The sequence below is a fragment of the Heteronotia binoei genome, chromosome 11 (genome assembly GCF_032191835.1).
Source record: "Heteronotia binoei isolate CCM8104 ecotype False Entrance Well chromosome 11, APGP_CSIRO_Hbin_v1, whole genome shotgun sequence".
NCBI lineage: Eukaryota > Metazoa > Chordata > Lepidosauria > Squamata > Gekkonidae > Heteronotia > Heteronotia binoei.
The window spans coordinates 60,025,875-60,041,589 of record NC_083233.1 but is presented as its reverse complement, the minus strand read 5'-3'; the positions used below and the strand labels follow the sequence as shown (position 1 = coordinate 60,041,589).

General features: G+C 44.5%; 1 protein-coding gene across 2 annotated transcripts in view; it reads left to right on the top strand.

Annotated features, from left to right (window-relative positions):
• Window positions 1–15,715, top strand: part of KSR2 (kinase suppressor of ras 2) — a 306,003-nt gene that overhangs the window by 247,541 nt on the left and 42,747 nt on the right. For both annotated transcript variants that reach the window (XM_060249643.1, XM_060249644.1), the window contains exon 15: window positions 8,184–8,280. In XM_060249643.1, coding sequence (XP_060105626.1) covers window positions 8,184–8,280 — 97 coding nt within the window. The remainder of the gene's footprint in view (window positions 1–8,183; window positions 8,281–15,715) is intronic.

Here is a 15,715-nt window from a genome sequence, read left to right as displayed (position 1 = left end):
TATTCACTGTCCTTTCCTACATAGTAAAATTTCTGTTGATCCAAACTTGTGAAGTTAATGTCTGTGTTTCATATTCGGTTAGTTGGTTGTTTTGCTTTTTAAAAAAAATATATATATATTATTCAGTCTCTGAGACCAGATCAAGTATTTATTTATGTACCTTTGAGTCAGCATCTAGATTAAATATCAGAATTTCCAGATGTTTTCCATGTATTGACAAAGCAAACAAACAGTCCCACTTTTAAAGATCAGATACGCACTTCTGGTCCCAAAGTGTTTAAAAATAATAAAACTACATTGTTAGTAATAAACAATACAGGCTTTTTTAAAAAAAACCAAACCAATTACTGACATCAGATGTGCTACAGAATAGAATCTGGCCTAATTTTATGTTTGTTTTAGTTCTTGTTTCATGTTTTGGACAGATGCAGGGTTGCCAACTCTGACTCGGGAAGTTTCTGGAGATTTGGGGTGGGGGTGCCTGGGAAGGTCCTGCTTTTGGGAGGGGGAACAAGTTTAGCAGAAATATGATGCCAGAGAGTTTGCCCTTCAAAGCAGCCTTTTCATCTAGAGGAATTGTCCTGTGTGGTTGGGAGATCAATTGGAATGCTGGGAAAATGCTAGCTCTCCCCCCACCCCTGCCCTAGGCTGGAAATCCTAGACAGTTGCAAAACAGACTTTACAGAACAGTTTGGCTTCTCCAGTAGCCTGTAACCAACCACTTTCTGTGGTTTCAGTTTCAGCCTTCCCCTGATACTGCCTCTGAGCACCAGGATTCAGAGGTTTGCCCTTCTGAATATGGAAGCTCCCTTCAGCCACCATAGCTAGAAGCAATGGTAGTTGCTCTTCAGTTACTCTTCAGTAGTAAAAGGCCCTATGGGTGCATTCCACTCTTTTAGTCACAGGGGATTCTACTCATTCCTTTTTTCCCTAGGTGTTCCTTACGCCTCTACTGCTGTACCATATTATTTGTCTTTTCCATGAATGAACTTGTGCTTTTATTGTTGTTTTAATATAAGTCACAGGCAGAGCTTCCCCCCTTCCCTTCTTCCCTATTTGCCTTGGTGTTATTTTTACTAGAAACCATCTGCTCAGAGACATGAACCTCCTCGGCAAAGGCCATGAAAGATGGACTGCTTCCATTCCTTGTCTCATTAATTCCTGCCACCGATTCCTTCAGTGTTGCTTTGAACGCCTTTCTGAAGCCTCATTGGCTGCTTGATTCGCAGAGGCTCTCCTCAGAGGGGAGGAATGGGACAACCGCACAGACGCTCCTTCCTGCCAGCAGGGTTCAGAGGCCCCACTGCTAGCCAGATGAGCTGTGACAGGAATGTGGAGTGGAGCGGACATGGAAGAAAGGGTTGCAAAGTTTCATTGCTCTTCGAAACTTGGGATCCAGCTGGGCAGTCCAATCTTCCATATTGTTAGAGGGAGACAGGCACACTGAAGATGTTATCCAGGGAAAATGCAGTATCCTTGGGCCAACCCTGTTTTTCTTGGATTCCTAGTTTTTTTCCTGCCTTTTGGACCCATGCGTCTGATTATAGATTGGATCCCATAAATCTGTTCTTTTAATGGCAGCAGCTTCCTCCAATGCAAGAGGCTCTTCCACCCTGCACTAGAATGGGAGAAGGGGAGAAGGAATAGATCTGGGCAGAGCTTTTTAGCAGGAACTCCTTTGCATATTAGGCCACACACCCCTGATGTAGCCAATCCTGCAAGATCTTATAGGGCTCTTAGCACAGGGCCTGCTGTAAACGCCAAGAGGATTGGCTACATCAGGGGGTGTGGCCTAATATGCAAAGGAGTTCCTGCTACAAAAAAAGCCCTGGATCCGGGAGATCCAACTGTATGAGTCTTGAGCATTTTTTACTGACTTACTATATTTACTCAAATGTACAACCAGCTTCCCTCCCAGGTATGCCAAAGAAAGAGGAGGTCATCTTACAGTCACATACAACTTAACCATTATACCAGTAATATTGTTTGTGTGTGTTGGCGGGGGGGGGGGGGGAGGGAGATCGTCTTTTATTCAGTGTGCCTTTCAAGTAAACATGGTGACTTTTCAGCCAAACAAGACAACAGAGTGGTGATTTTATAGTATTGTGTCATTTGAAAACCAGATTCAGAAGAGGATGAGGAAGACATCCTGTAACTTTATAGGGAGTTGCCTGTCAGTGCTATACATAGCTGACTTTGGCTGCAATCTTGTGCTTGGTTCTTAAAGGGATCTCCTTTACAAGATCCCCTGATGAAGCTAACGTGAAACTCATGAGGATTATTAACTCAATAAATTTCCGCTCTCTTCTGTTGGCTTTCCCCCCTGTTGCTTGGTACAGCACTTTTGTTTTCTTTTTGATTAGGATGCTTAAGAAGATTGTGCTGTGAACAAAATGTGGCCAATGGATTTTCTCCACAAGCCATTAAGGTCAAAAGACTATACTTTTAAATATTCATAGCTTGCAATTATTGGTTTAGATTGATTCACACCTTCACAAATAATTCCTGTATTCATGTCTGCAGACACATACTCTTTTGTTCAAACTGACATAATAATGCCTGTAAAATATGGCATTTGGTTCTGACACAACAAAAAGACAACGATTTTTCACCAAGAACTGAAAGAGATAAAGCTGCCACTCAGCAGGGATAAATGGAGGTTCTTCAGCATATATTCAAGTTGACTGGATAATAACTTTTGAAACATGAGGACTGGTTGATTATTACTTAGAGAAATCCATGGGATTTCCTCAAGAAGCCATCGCAAGAAATCGGTCATCTCCAAAGACAAAAGCACTGTCTCCTTGACTTCTGTGGTCCACATTCACTTTTACAAATCATCTTTGTTCTCCAGTATAAATCAAGAGGATCTCTGAGTGCCCCATATATGGTTCATTCAAAAGACATTCAGATGTAGACAAAGGGTTTGGTTGCTCAACTTCAGTCCATTCCTTTCCTTACCAGAGACCCTATCCCACATGGTTTTTGTAGGTCCCATAAATGCCCAGCATAGCTTTTTTTGGAGGTCAGAGGGAGCCCTCTGTTCTCCTTGAAAAGCTGATTGGATCCAACCCAAAGTTGACTTGTTGTAGTATTAGTACATGCAAACTGGATTTACATGTTAAAGAGCTTAAATAAGGGATTATGGAGTTTACCTGTGACTTCCCAAATTGGCTGAGGGAAGAGTGTCCACATGGATGCCAACAGGCATTCCATAGTTCTTCTCTGAGATGGAGCAATTGTTGTTGCTTCACTGCAGCTCAGATAAGGACTGTACAAACCTGCACAAGTTTTGCTTCAAATTAGCTCCACATTGTATGCAAGCTACCCCCAGGAGTGGGGACATCCAGTGGACTACATGGCATGTGAAAATGACATGTATTACTGACATTGCAAAAGCATTGCAAAAGAGTAATCCTGCTCTGATTGTGGCATGTGAAAATGACATGTATTACTGACATTGCAAAAGCATTGCAAAAGAGTAATCCTGCTCTGATTGTGGATGTGATTGACTTGAGGATCTTTTTGTGTTGAGTTTTTCATTCATGAGTGTTATTTAGCATACATACTCCTACATACAGGTAAAACACTGCACAAAAAGTATATTGATATTATCAGATCAAATGTGGGGGGGTTTTGCAGTGTTTTATCACAACATACACATCAGTCACAGAAGAAAATGATGAGTATAAAGTGAGGGAGCTGAAAGCTGCGGCAATGGCACATAACATAGGCCGAGGTCAGACGCACATAAATTGACAAGATGGACATGGGTGAAAGCCAGATGCATGTCGGATTTTATGCGGTTGTCCAAACATCAGCATCTGGCAATGGTCGTTGTCTGCCACGACTGAGATGCGGACTTTTTTGATAGTACATTAAATCCTGAATAAGAATGCTTCCAACGACTCCCACGCGTACTTTCTACGTTTGAACGCTCCATTGTAGCTGACTCGTCGCAAGCACACATCCGCTTTCCTGCAAGAGCTCACTCCAAATGATATCATTGCGCCAGCAATTGTTGACTCAGCCTTCCAACCTTCCGAGGTCGGTAAAATATGTACCCAGCTTGCTGGGGGGGGGGGGGGGAATGTAATGACCAGGGAAGGCAATGGCAAACCACCCCGTAAAAGGTCTGCCATGAAAACTTTGTGAAAGCAGCGTCACGCCAGAGTCGCAAATGACTGGTGCTTGCACAGGGGACCTTTCCTAAATGGGGGCTGGAGGCAGATCGCCCACCTTTGCTGTCTCCCTGCCAAGCAGGGAGATGGCAAAGGCAGTTTTCGGGCTTTCCACCCCCCCTTTAAACACCCAGGTGGGGTGTTTAAATGTGAGGAAAAGGAAGATCGGCCACCTTTGCCTTCTTCCCACCAGGCAGAGAGACGGCAAAGAGAGTTCCCGTTCTCCCCCCCATTTAAACACCCTGGCGGTGTTTTTTGTGACAGTCTACATTGTTTGTGACAGTCTACATTGTTTGATGCCCATTCCGGCCTGTTCCAGCCCATTCCAGCTTTTACCCTGTCCTGTTTAAATGGGGGGGGGGGAGATGACACACCTTTGCCGTCTCCCCGCCAGGCAGAGAGACATCAAAGAGAACTCCTGGGCTTCCCCTCCCTAGCCGGGTGTTTAAATTGGGGGGGGGGGGGGTGTCAGATCACCCACCTTTTCTGGCACCTTTTGGGGTTTTTTTTTTAAAGCCAAGCACAATATCCCACGGTACTGCGCTTGCGCGAGTGTGGAATGCCATCTCAAAAAAATGAGGTCCGGTTGAGACCTCTGATCAACCAACGACGGGACCAACGCTGCTTAGAACCTAAGGATGGAGGGATGTCTGATCAGGAAATTTGTTGTAAAAAGCTGTGGGGTATAATAGCGATGGGTTAAGGATGGATTTAATGGTGAGTATGACCGCAGCCATACACAGCATTTCACGTAGTGTATGTGGATATGCAGAGGGCAGTATAAAAATCTAATAAAATCTAAAAAATAAATAAATAATGGATATTCCAAGGACTTCTTTTTAAAAAAGCCCAGCAGGAGGTCATTTGCATATTAGGCTGCACCCATGACATCACCATTGTTTCACACAGAGCTTTTTTGTAGAAAAGGCCCAACAGGAGCTCATTTGCATACCAGGTCACACCCCTATTGCCAAGCCAGCCAGAATTGTGTTCCCATGCGCTCCTGCTCAAAAAAAGGCCTGGGTATTCCTAGTGGATTGTTACTACTTCAGAAGTAGGTATTTCCAAACCACCAAATCCAGGTTAAGATGAGAGTTTTGGAGGCATCCCCTTTTGTAAATCAGACTGAAGTGGATCAGTCCCCGGTTCCATTTCTTTCTTTCTAGATTTCTATATTTTCTTTTTGTCAGGAAATAGTTGTTCAGTCACATAGTCGAGTCTGGCTCTTTGCGATCCCATGGACAAAGTCACACCAGGCCATACACCAGTATTTGTCAGGAAATATTTCCCAGGATTTCATTTTTCCTGAAATCAATCCTGTATTTTCTCTGGGTATTTTTAAATGAGACTGTAAAAAAATTAAAAGTTGGTGCCTTGTTGCAAGTTGGAATTAAAGTCTGCAAATGCTGATAGCAGTCTTTAATGACATAATCTTTATTAAGCACATCTGAGCCACTTAAAAAAATAGTAGTTGAAATTCTTATCTGTTAACAAAACTGTTGAGGAATATTTCTGGAAACGGCTTTATTTCACTTGTTTTTAATTTCTTTGTGGGTGACTTATGGCCTTGGCAATCAATTTGATTGGCTGTTTTGAACTCGTTACAAAAGCATCTATTTTAGGCTCGCTTGTCTGAACCGGAGCCAGATGAGAGAGTTTGAAAAGACCGAAGGGATCCAGAACTTAGGCTAAATTCGTGACGGCCAAATGCCCTTCTTTCAAAGCTGGCTCCGCACAAGTCCACTGCCTCCCTACCCTTTGAGCACAGCTTCTGGAGGGTGCGCTCCTGCCTCCAGGGTCATGTGCTGGGGGAGGGAGAAGCTGAAGAGATGCGAAGGCTGCCATAGTGGGTGGGAGGCAAGAACAATTAAAAACTGCCGTGCTTCTGTCGCTCGCTGTAGAACCAGATCAAATTAACACCTGTGATTCTCTGAGCTGATTTTATTTTTGGTGGTTTATTATCCAGGCTCAGGTATTTCATTTGCTCTTTCTCGAGTTGCCTGTAATGAGCGTAGGTGGGCATGAGAACCTCAGGGGGAGGGCAGCTCTCTTTTGTGGGGAAAAAGTCGATGCAGAATCTACCCACAGACTCCATTACATGATTCAAATGTTAATACAATTTTAATTGGTTTCAGGGTGTCTCCCCCCTTTTTTTCCCTCCCCCCTCCCCTGCAGTTGCATTTGGTAATTAAGATTCCATAAATAGACTTCTGTGCAACAGGTGTGCAAAGGAAGATAGGTGAATCTTACCCAGAATATGGCTGCTACTTTTCATCCTTCCAATGGCTTCAGTTCTGTGTGCAACAGTTACAAGAAGTCCAACACTGTCTGGCTTGGGGCTGAGGAATGGAGAAAGCTAGGAAAATGTAGAGTAAGCAAAAATAAAACATCTATCCCAGCCTGAATGCACCTTAGGGTCAAACTACACAAATAGTTATCTTTGATGGCATCTCTTGATAGCTGTTCTAGGCTTAAAGAGCAGCTTCAAGTGCTGTGGATGGATTGGAACCATGGTCCTGGAGGGAATGGGGCTTCTAACTCCCTGATCAAAGCTCTCCCCTACTGACCCCATTCTGCTTACATGTCTGTAGTATACCTGCATTTTCCGTTCCCTATTTGAGGATAAAAGTTACCACGGAATTCTTTTTTTCCCCCTTCATGTTGATCAGGAAAGTGGTGCAGGGAAAGCATGTTGAACCCAATTTTCAAGCACTCTAGTCCCAATCCATATGAGATTGCACACACACATGCACACACACCTGCTTAGTGAGAACACCCAAACAGCCCAGCTGGATCAGACCAGTGATCCATTAAATCCAGCATCCTGTTTCACAAAGGCTCTGGTACTTGGAGGCTTACTGCCTCTGGATGTGGAAGTTCCCCCCTTAGTCAGCTTGACGAGTAGTCATTTATGAGTCTTTCCTCCATAAATCCAATTCCCATAAAATAGTCTATGGTCCTGTTCACACAGCGTGTTGAGTCCATGTTAAACTGACCCAGTTCTGTTCTGAATATCTTTGTTCCGGATATTATCGATCAGACCGCCATACTGCAATTCGAATCACTCCGTGGTGAAACCGTCTTCTGCCGTCCACACGACGGCACCATGCAGTTATTTTTTTCCTCTACTATTATGCACATGCACACACTCCGCACATGTGAGCATTATGTGCCTATGTGCACATGCACATAAGTTAAAACATTATGTGGTTATGCAGCTATGCACATATCACTAAGTAGTAAAAAAAAAATGGCGACCGTAAACCGGATGTCTGAGGCTCCTTTTGCTCCGGGACAGCCTTCAGACATCCAGAAGTTGGTCGAGAATTATCACACAGAGAAACTACGAGGTGAAACTGGAGAACTCAAAAAACACCTCAAAGGAGCAGGTAACAAAATACCCCGGTTCCGAGAAGATTGGTGGGGAGCTACCACGAGTTAATACCAGGAGGCAGATGTTGCTGTCTATCAGCCACTTTTAATCCGATATGAAACAGCAGCGACAACTGATTATACGGTGGGTCTGAACAGGGCCTATGAGTGTTAAATTATATTTTGGGATATCTAGTCACAAATCCATTGTCATGTGTAGTTTGGTCCTGACCTTTGCATACTGGTACAGACAGAAAAGGGGCTATGTCTTAGTGTTTCAGCACCTGCTATGTATGCAAAAAGTCCAGACCTCTTGGCTAACACTGTTGAAGAATCTTAGCTAGCAGTTACTAGGAAAGGCCTTTCTTTGCCCTTTGAGCTGTCTAGGGCAAAGGAAGGCCTTTCCTTATAAACGCTAGTTACTGCTGTCAGTTGCGATACTGAGCTAGATGGACCAATGAGTATGACAGCTTCAAATGAGTGTCCCAAACTGGTGCAGTTGCTTTTGGTGAGAAACCAAGATATTTCCTCTGTTCTGAAGTTTCTCTGTTGAGATCTCATGGAACTTCTAATGAGTTTGGTTCCCCCCTTTTTGCAATAGGTGAAGTTATTATTCTCCTCTTCTTTCAGCTTGTGCAAAGGACGGACGCTCTATTCAGTGGTGAGAGATGCCAAAGTTGTCCTGGACGTCAACAAAACAAGGCAGATTGCTCAAGAGATTGTAAAGGTATGAGAGAAGAGGTTCTTAAAGTGAGGTCAGTAGTGGGTGTAGTAGAAGGGTTCAGCGACCATGCAATCCGATGTGCATTTACTTGCAAATTGGCCCTGTTGAACTCAGTAGAACCTGGTTCAATGTAAATATGTATGGGATCACGCTGTGAGCCAGCAATTTTCTGGCTCTGTTTCAGCCTCTGCCCTTCCTTCAGCAATATGGAGACAATAATACAGATCTGCCTTACAAGGCTGCTGTTGCAAGGGTTTACAAAATTATGTACATGAAGCAATTTGAACTCACACAGGAATGCTTACATAAGTGCTAAGTGGCATTGTTTATGTATTGTATTTTTAGCATTGTCAAAAAATGCTCCCCAAGGTGACTTAACAGTACAGCCCTAGACAGAATTACACCCTTAGGAGGTGTAACTTCACTTAAGATTTAATATTAAGAGTATTTAGTTAAAGATGAATGTGATGCTGTCTGGTAAGGCTGATGTTCTTGAAGGGATTGTGCTGCCCTGCTTTGGATGGAGTAAGCCTTGATTTAGCTGACTCAGCTAAGAGCTTAGGTTAGCTTCCTGATCCATCTCTGTAGCTGAAAAATACAAGCTGGTAAAGTAGCAGAGAGTGCTTCCCCCCCCCCCCCCCCATTTACATCAGGTATGGAAGCTGTATTTGCTGTGAATTTAGCAGGTCTGGTCACTCTGATCTATAACCTCAGGGCTGGACTACTAGGGCCCACAGACTTGAAGGACGGCCTCTCCCTGTATCAACCCGTGCAACCACTTTGCTTCTTCCAGGAGCTTTCCCTCCTGTCTTTCCTTCCTTCTGTTACCCCTTTCCTGCTTCCATCACTCCAGTCTCCATCTCTCTCCTCCTTTTCCCCTCCATTTGTGCTTGCTTCTTCCTCTCTGACTTTGCAATACCCCACCACCACCACCTGCACTCTCTTTCTTTCCCTCCCAATATGCTCCCAGTTTCAAAATGAAACTGCAGCAGTTATTTTGGATGACTGAGGTAGCTGATGTTAGTAGGGATGTCATTTTCCAGGGAATTCCACAAAATTACAGTTCACCTCTGTATTATGGCAGTCAGTTGCCCTGGAAAAAGTGGGTTCTTTGGAGGGTGTGCTCCATGGCATTGCACCCCACTGAGGACAGGTCCTCCCCAGCCACCAGTCCCAAATTTCCAGAAGTTACCCAAACTGGAGCTGGCAAACCCACCCACCCCCAATACCCTGCTTGTGGCCAGGTGGACATGGCAACCCTATATCTGCAGTTATGAAACAGCTGCCAAGATCTCATGAGGTAATTTCACAAGGTCTCTGAATTTTAAAACTTGTTATTTAATTTTATCATCTCCTTTTAAGATTTTTCTGCAAACCTGAGGTTTCCTTCTGGTTTGTAGAAACATCTCGCCTTTTTGTACCTGGCCCTATTGTGCAGATTTTGAGTCTCATTCTGAGGTTTTATTCAAAATTAGATATGTAGATTCCCAGGCACCCTGTTAGAAGGAATGGGCAGCTTCCCAGCCTCAAGGAAGTGTCATTTGTATGCCATAACTCCAAACTGTATGGCAGCAGGACTCTCAGCTAGATCCTCCCTAGCCATAATATAATTGTCAAGTCTTTGCCCCAGAGTGAAAGCATACATCACTGTGTCTTGCAGCAGCACAGGGGGCTGCTGCTTCTGGCCTCCTTGGACCACACTCTTTTTTTGCAGTGCCAGATATGAACTGTAAGAGCTAGTGAGTCAGTCACTTCATGAGCCAGATGCAGCCTACACATCCTTTAACTATCCTTGTAACCCATGGCAGTTTTGCCTGCCTAAGCCATTTATTTCTCAGGCATTGCAGCTAATGGGCTCTTGTGGATGTATTCAAGAGTTATCATGAAGCAATCTGTGGGTGGTTAGGATGCAGGTTATGTACACAAGTCCCATGACATTAAAAGAAAATGTTCAGGCTCACTGCTCCTCTCCCTTGTAGTGGTTTGGTGTGTGCTTAATATCCCTTTAATTCTGTGTTTCTGGTATTTTTGAACATTTGACACAAATATCCACTTCTGCGGTTGTTAGCCTTTAATTGTTGGGCTATCTGCATTTAAAGGGGTGGTCTAAAAATTGCTGTAAGGGACCTTAGTAAAGCAGTCCAGAAGTTAACAATGCCAACACAAAATGAAACTGTCTTCGGCGGCTAAACAGCAAGAGCCTTTGGCAGTTTTGCCTGCCTGCCTGGGTGCTTGTTCTCCAACTGCAGCAGTCACAGGCTGGCTTTTGTAAATCTATTCAGGAAGTAATTTGGCTTTATGGCAGCCACCATGCAGCATCTTTCAGTTGGCAGAGCTAAGCTGTAACCCCTCCCCAAGAGGTTTGCTGTTCTTCAAACTGACCAGAATGTAATAACCAACAAGAAAAACCCCATGCAGTTCTGAGGAATGCTCTCTCAGTTCAGTAAAAGCATGTGATGGATATCAAGTGAGCCAGTTTGGTATAGTGGTTAAGTGTGTGGACTTTTATCTGGGAGAACCAGGTTTGATTCCCAACTCCTCTACTTGCACCTGCTGGCATGGTCTTGGGTCAGCCATAGCTCTGGCAGAAGTTGTCCTTGAAAGGGCAGCTTCTGTGAGAGTCCTCTCAACCTCAACCACCTCACAGGGTGTCTGTTGTGGGGGAGGGAGATAAAGGAGATTGTGAGCCGCTCTGAGACTCTTGAGTGGAGGGCGGAATATAAATCCAATGTCGTCGTCGTCTTCTTCTTCTTCTTCTTCTTCTTCTTCTTCTTCTTCTTCTTCTTCTTCTTCTTCTTCTTCTTCTTCTTCTTCTTCTTCTTCTTCTTCTTCTTCTTCTTCTTCTTCTTCTCTCTTTCAAGAATATACTTTATTCTTGAGGTTCAGTTGACATTCTGCTCACCACTTGTGAGCAGGGAGCCAGTTTTTCAGTGGGGTGTCCTCTGGCAGCTTAACCTGTTCATTGAGTTACTTTCCATGTATTAAGACAATCTATTACAATATAATGCAGTCAGCAGTGTTTCACATATATACATTTCCACATAGTCTAATGGTTGCCCTACTCTCCCTTTTCCCCAACTTCACCCTTTGAGAAGTCTTACCATTTGATGTTGAGTTCCATGCTGTCCCTGAGGTGATTTCATGCATGTGCATTTTCCTTACAGCCTTATTGAAGTCACAGTCCACCCCCCAATTCAGGTATGGGGTACATGGGGAGAATCAATTTCACTTACTGTGCAGATGAAATAGTAGCTTGCAAGACAGAAGGGAATGAAATTGAAACACTGCCGCTACTGCACAGCTGCTGCAGGTGAATGGCAGCGAGGCTAACAAATTCAAAATTTGTACACAAGTGAATACAGCTGTTAAACATGGTATGTTTGCCTACCAAAACTGTCCACTCACAAAGTTTGCAACATTCCTAGTCAGCTACCCATGCAGAGCAAAAGTCCTAGCCTTAGAGTCAATGCTCATGCTCTTCCATTCAGTGGATGCAAGGGATGTGGATTTGGCTAATTGAGAGCTGAAAAAATACCCAGAAAATACTTTATCGGTATTTTTCAGGTATTGATTGAGCCAGATAGCCATTTCGGATATTGGTCATATGAAAATCCAGAAAATATTAAGGATTTTAAAGACCATCAGATAGATGTCCTTAAAGGCATTTAAAGGGATCGTGGTCCCTTTAAATGCCTTCTCCAAGCCACACAGCTTCACAGCTTGGAAAACTCCAAAGGTGTTTAAAGGGCTCCCAGTCCCTTCCCGGTGAACTTGCCATGGCTTGCCTGGGGCTGGCTCTTCTGGGGCTTGTTTATACCATACCAACTGAACTTCAGTGGTGCAGAGCTCTCAGAGCTGTAAGAGAGGATCAGCTGGGGCAATGGGAGCTGAGAGCTCCATGCAGACTTGGCTGCTGGGCTCCTGTTGCAGCTCCAATTAAATCAAGCTGTAAGAGGAGCCAGTCTCAACCGAGGCAGCACAGAGCTATCAGCTCCCACTGCCCTGGCCAATCCTGAGCTGGGTCCTTTTGCAGCTCAGTTTACACCAAGCTGCAAGCCAGTCCTAACCAAGTCATGGTGAGTTCACCTAGAACGTGTTTAAAGGACTGCGAGCCCTTTAAACTCCTTTAGAGTTCTCTCAGCTGTGGAGTTGCTTGGCTTGGAGAAGGCATTTAAAGGGACCATGATCCCTTTAAATGCCTGTTCAATTCTCCATTATACCATATGGGGACCATGCTATCTATAGAGTATTATAGAACCGGGAAAAATCAGATTTCCCAAATATTTCCCAAATCCCAAGACCATACTGGTACTGGGATCCAGGAATATCGAGAAATACCAGTATTTTTGAGGTTCAATATACCCTAACCCCAAATTACTTTTTTTTGCACACCCCTAGCGGATGTTCCTTCACAGTCTTATCTACGTTCATGGAATTCTTGAATATGATATTTCTATGCTGGGACATCCTATTTTTTGTTATACTGCCTGAAAAAAATTCATCTGAGGGTGCAGCAGAAGGAATGTTCTTGTTGTATCTCTATGTTTAGCCCTTTTCATTTTTGCTTCTAGTGAAAATTGCCTGCTCTTGATTCTTTTAGTAGCCGGAACTACTACTTGAAGGATTTGGACAGTGGTTGAAGCTTTTAGGTTGTTTAGGCTGGCCTTTGGAGGGTAACTATATGTTTGGGCTGTTGTTTTATATTTGTTATTTGTTTTTATGTTATCTTTACCTTATTAGTTTTAATGTTGTAAGCCATTGCAAGACCCTTAAGGTGAGTGGCAGCTAAAAAAAAAGAATCAAATATTTTCAGCTTATTTCCTATATCTGACTGAGCTTGTTGGAAGGTGGGCTTCTTTGCAACAAGCAATATCATATCAAATCTCCAGGGGAAGAATGGGGAAGAAAATACCTTGGAAGCAGACAAGTAAGCTAAAGGTAGGCTGCATATGACAGGTAGAGAGAGGGGGGGGGGGGAACCTGGCTGGCTGGCAGAAAAGAATTCAACATCTGAATGGTCCAGAAAAAGCATCATCCAACAGAAAGTGGTTGATCAGGCCATGGGATGTCAGGGTCCTTTGAATCTTTACATCCTTCTGTTGCACCAGGTTGGGTGTCCATCATCACCTGATTTCCCAGGCCAGAAGGATCATGGGCTGTTGTCACAAACTCCCTGTTGGGATGGCCTACACTTCTTCCTTTTAACCTGCAGTCTCAATCATGCTGGTAGCTGGTAGTTGATCCATGGTGATTCTTATGAGATATGTGAAACACCTGATGCTCTGTGTTATCTTCGAAATCCTTTGTTTCACATGGGATTCATTTCGGCTTCTTGTCTGTGTTGCTTTTCTTATCCTTTGAGTGGAAAGTTCAAACCCACCTCGAATAAAAACTCCTTTTCTTGGTGAAAAGAACTCAGTGTGAGACACTCTTGTTTATCTAGAAGATACAGGTGCCTGACTGACACTGACGGCTTGTTAGAATGTACATCAGCAAGATTTGAGGACTTCTCTGAAGTGTAAGGCATTGATGTCTGAAGTTGTAGATAGACACCTGTGCTTGGAGAAGGGTGAATCTTCCACAAATGAAGGAGAGAGAAGCAAACACAGGGAGCCACTTAACTTGCCGGTCTTCCGCCGTTGCAGCCAAGTTTTGAATGTTTCCAAGAATGTCCTCTTTCCTCCTAAAGAGGCCTTCATTGCATACAGCTCTGAAGAAAAGTTCTCTCAGCCCTTGATCATCATTCCATGTAATAGCTAACTTTGTGTCTGAGTGCCTGTCTTTCTTGAAACTGAGGGCATCTACACTGCCTCTCTGATTAATTTTGGGCACCTGGCTGGTTATGAGATATAAACCTTCCGCTCAGTTACAAGGTGTTCTTAGGGTATCAATTGTAAGGGCTTTGCGTGGCCAGGGCCAGTGAGTGGGAGTCGGTGAACTAGGCGATTCCTAGGGCACCTGCTCCCGGCAGGGACGGGTGCCCCCCCCCTCCCCACTTGCACCGTCCCTGAGCCTCCAGCTCATTTTTTCTCGACTCTGAGGGATCGGAGGAGCTCTCCCAATCCCTCAGAGCCAAGAAAGAGTAGTGTTTCCCCTTTCCAGTGTTGTCCAAGGGCGCTGGAGAAGTGAAGGGCCGAGTGATCTGGCCTCACTTGGCTTTCCTGCGCCGGGAAGATCAAGCAGCAGAAGCATTTGCACAGAGGGCTCCTCAAGAGGAGCCCACTGTGCAAACGGGGCCATCTGGCCCCACTTGGCTTTCCTGCATTGTGGGAAGGTCGAGCAGGGGTGGGGCATTTGCATGGAGGGCTCCTGAAAAGGAGCCCGCTGTACAAATGGGGCCATCTGGCCTTGCTCAGCTTTCCCACATCATGGGAAGGTCAAGCGGGGGGGGGCGTGTTTTGAGCCCTCTGTGCAAATGGGGCCTGATTTGGGCCAGAGCTGGGGGCCCTCCCCCACTGGAGAGCAGGGGGCGGGGCGTTGCTTGAGGCAGCAAAGAAAACCAGTGCCAGCCCTGTGTGTGGCTTCTGTGAGGTGAGTTTTATATTGAGCATGAAGTGTACAAAGACCACTGCAGGAGAAAGTTTAATAAAAACACAAAAGATTTCTTTATGCATGGGCTATGTGGTGAATTCTCTGTAAGTCTTGTTGTCAGCAGGTCTTGTCATCACCAAAGACAGGGCTCACAACCAATATTACCTCTAAGCTATGAGGCCTTGTGAGTAACAATTCTGCTTCATGAGCTGCTGTATAAATTAGCTTGCTCTGGGGCCATTTTTCCTGAGCTACGGTGAGCCAGAAGCTAAAAAGCTGTGAGGCAGCTCACACTAACTCTGTTTAGAGGGAACTCTGCTTACAACTGTATCCTCGGCCAGAGATAGACTTAAACCACTCTGCCACACTGCAAGGGAGGGTTACACCTGAAATTGTCTGCTCCCTTGCTAACAGAATTCGCTCTCTGTCAGGCAGCCCTCAGCTAGGAGAAAGGAGACTGGTTGCTTGAGCAACACTCCCATAGCCAGAGTGGCTGTTTTACCTCTCACGTGTTTGGAGTTTTATTGTTTTTTGGGTTTCTTTTGTTGTTGTTGTTTGTTTGTTTGTTAAGTGCTGTAGATAGTAATCCAGTGCAGCTATCAAGGAAGGGATTTTGCCTTATTGTGCTGCCCCCAAACAAAGAAGGTAATGTGGGATGATATGTGCGAGGGCACAAGGGCAGAGTGTTTTGGGGCAAGGGCCTCACAACGCTTTGCCCTTTTTTGCCAAGAACAGAAGTGCCATCCTTCTAATCCTTCATTTCATTTTGAAAGATAGATAGTCTCACCTGGGCCATTTCTTTTGCATTGAAAGCAATCCAAAACTCATTTCTGTTTCATTAATTTTCACCCATTTTCTGGCTAATGAGCAGATATTGTTTTTTTTCCCTCACCGACGCTTTCTGCAG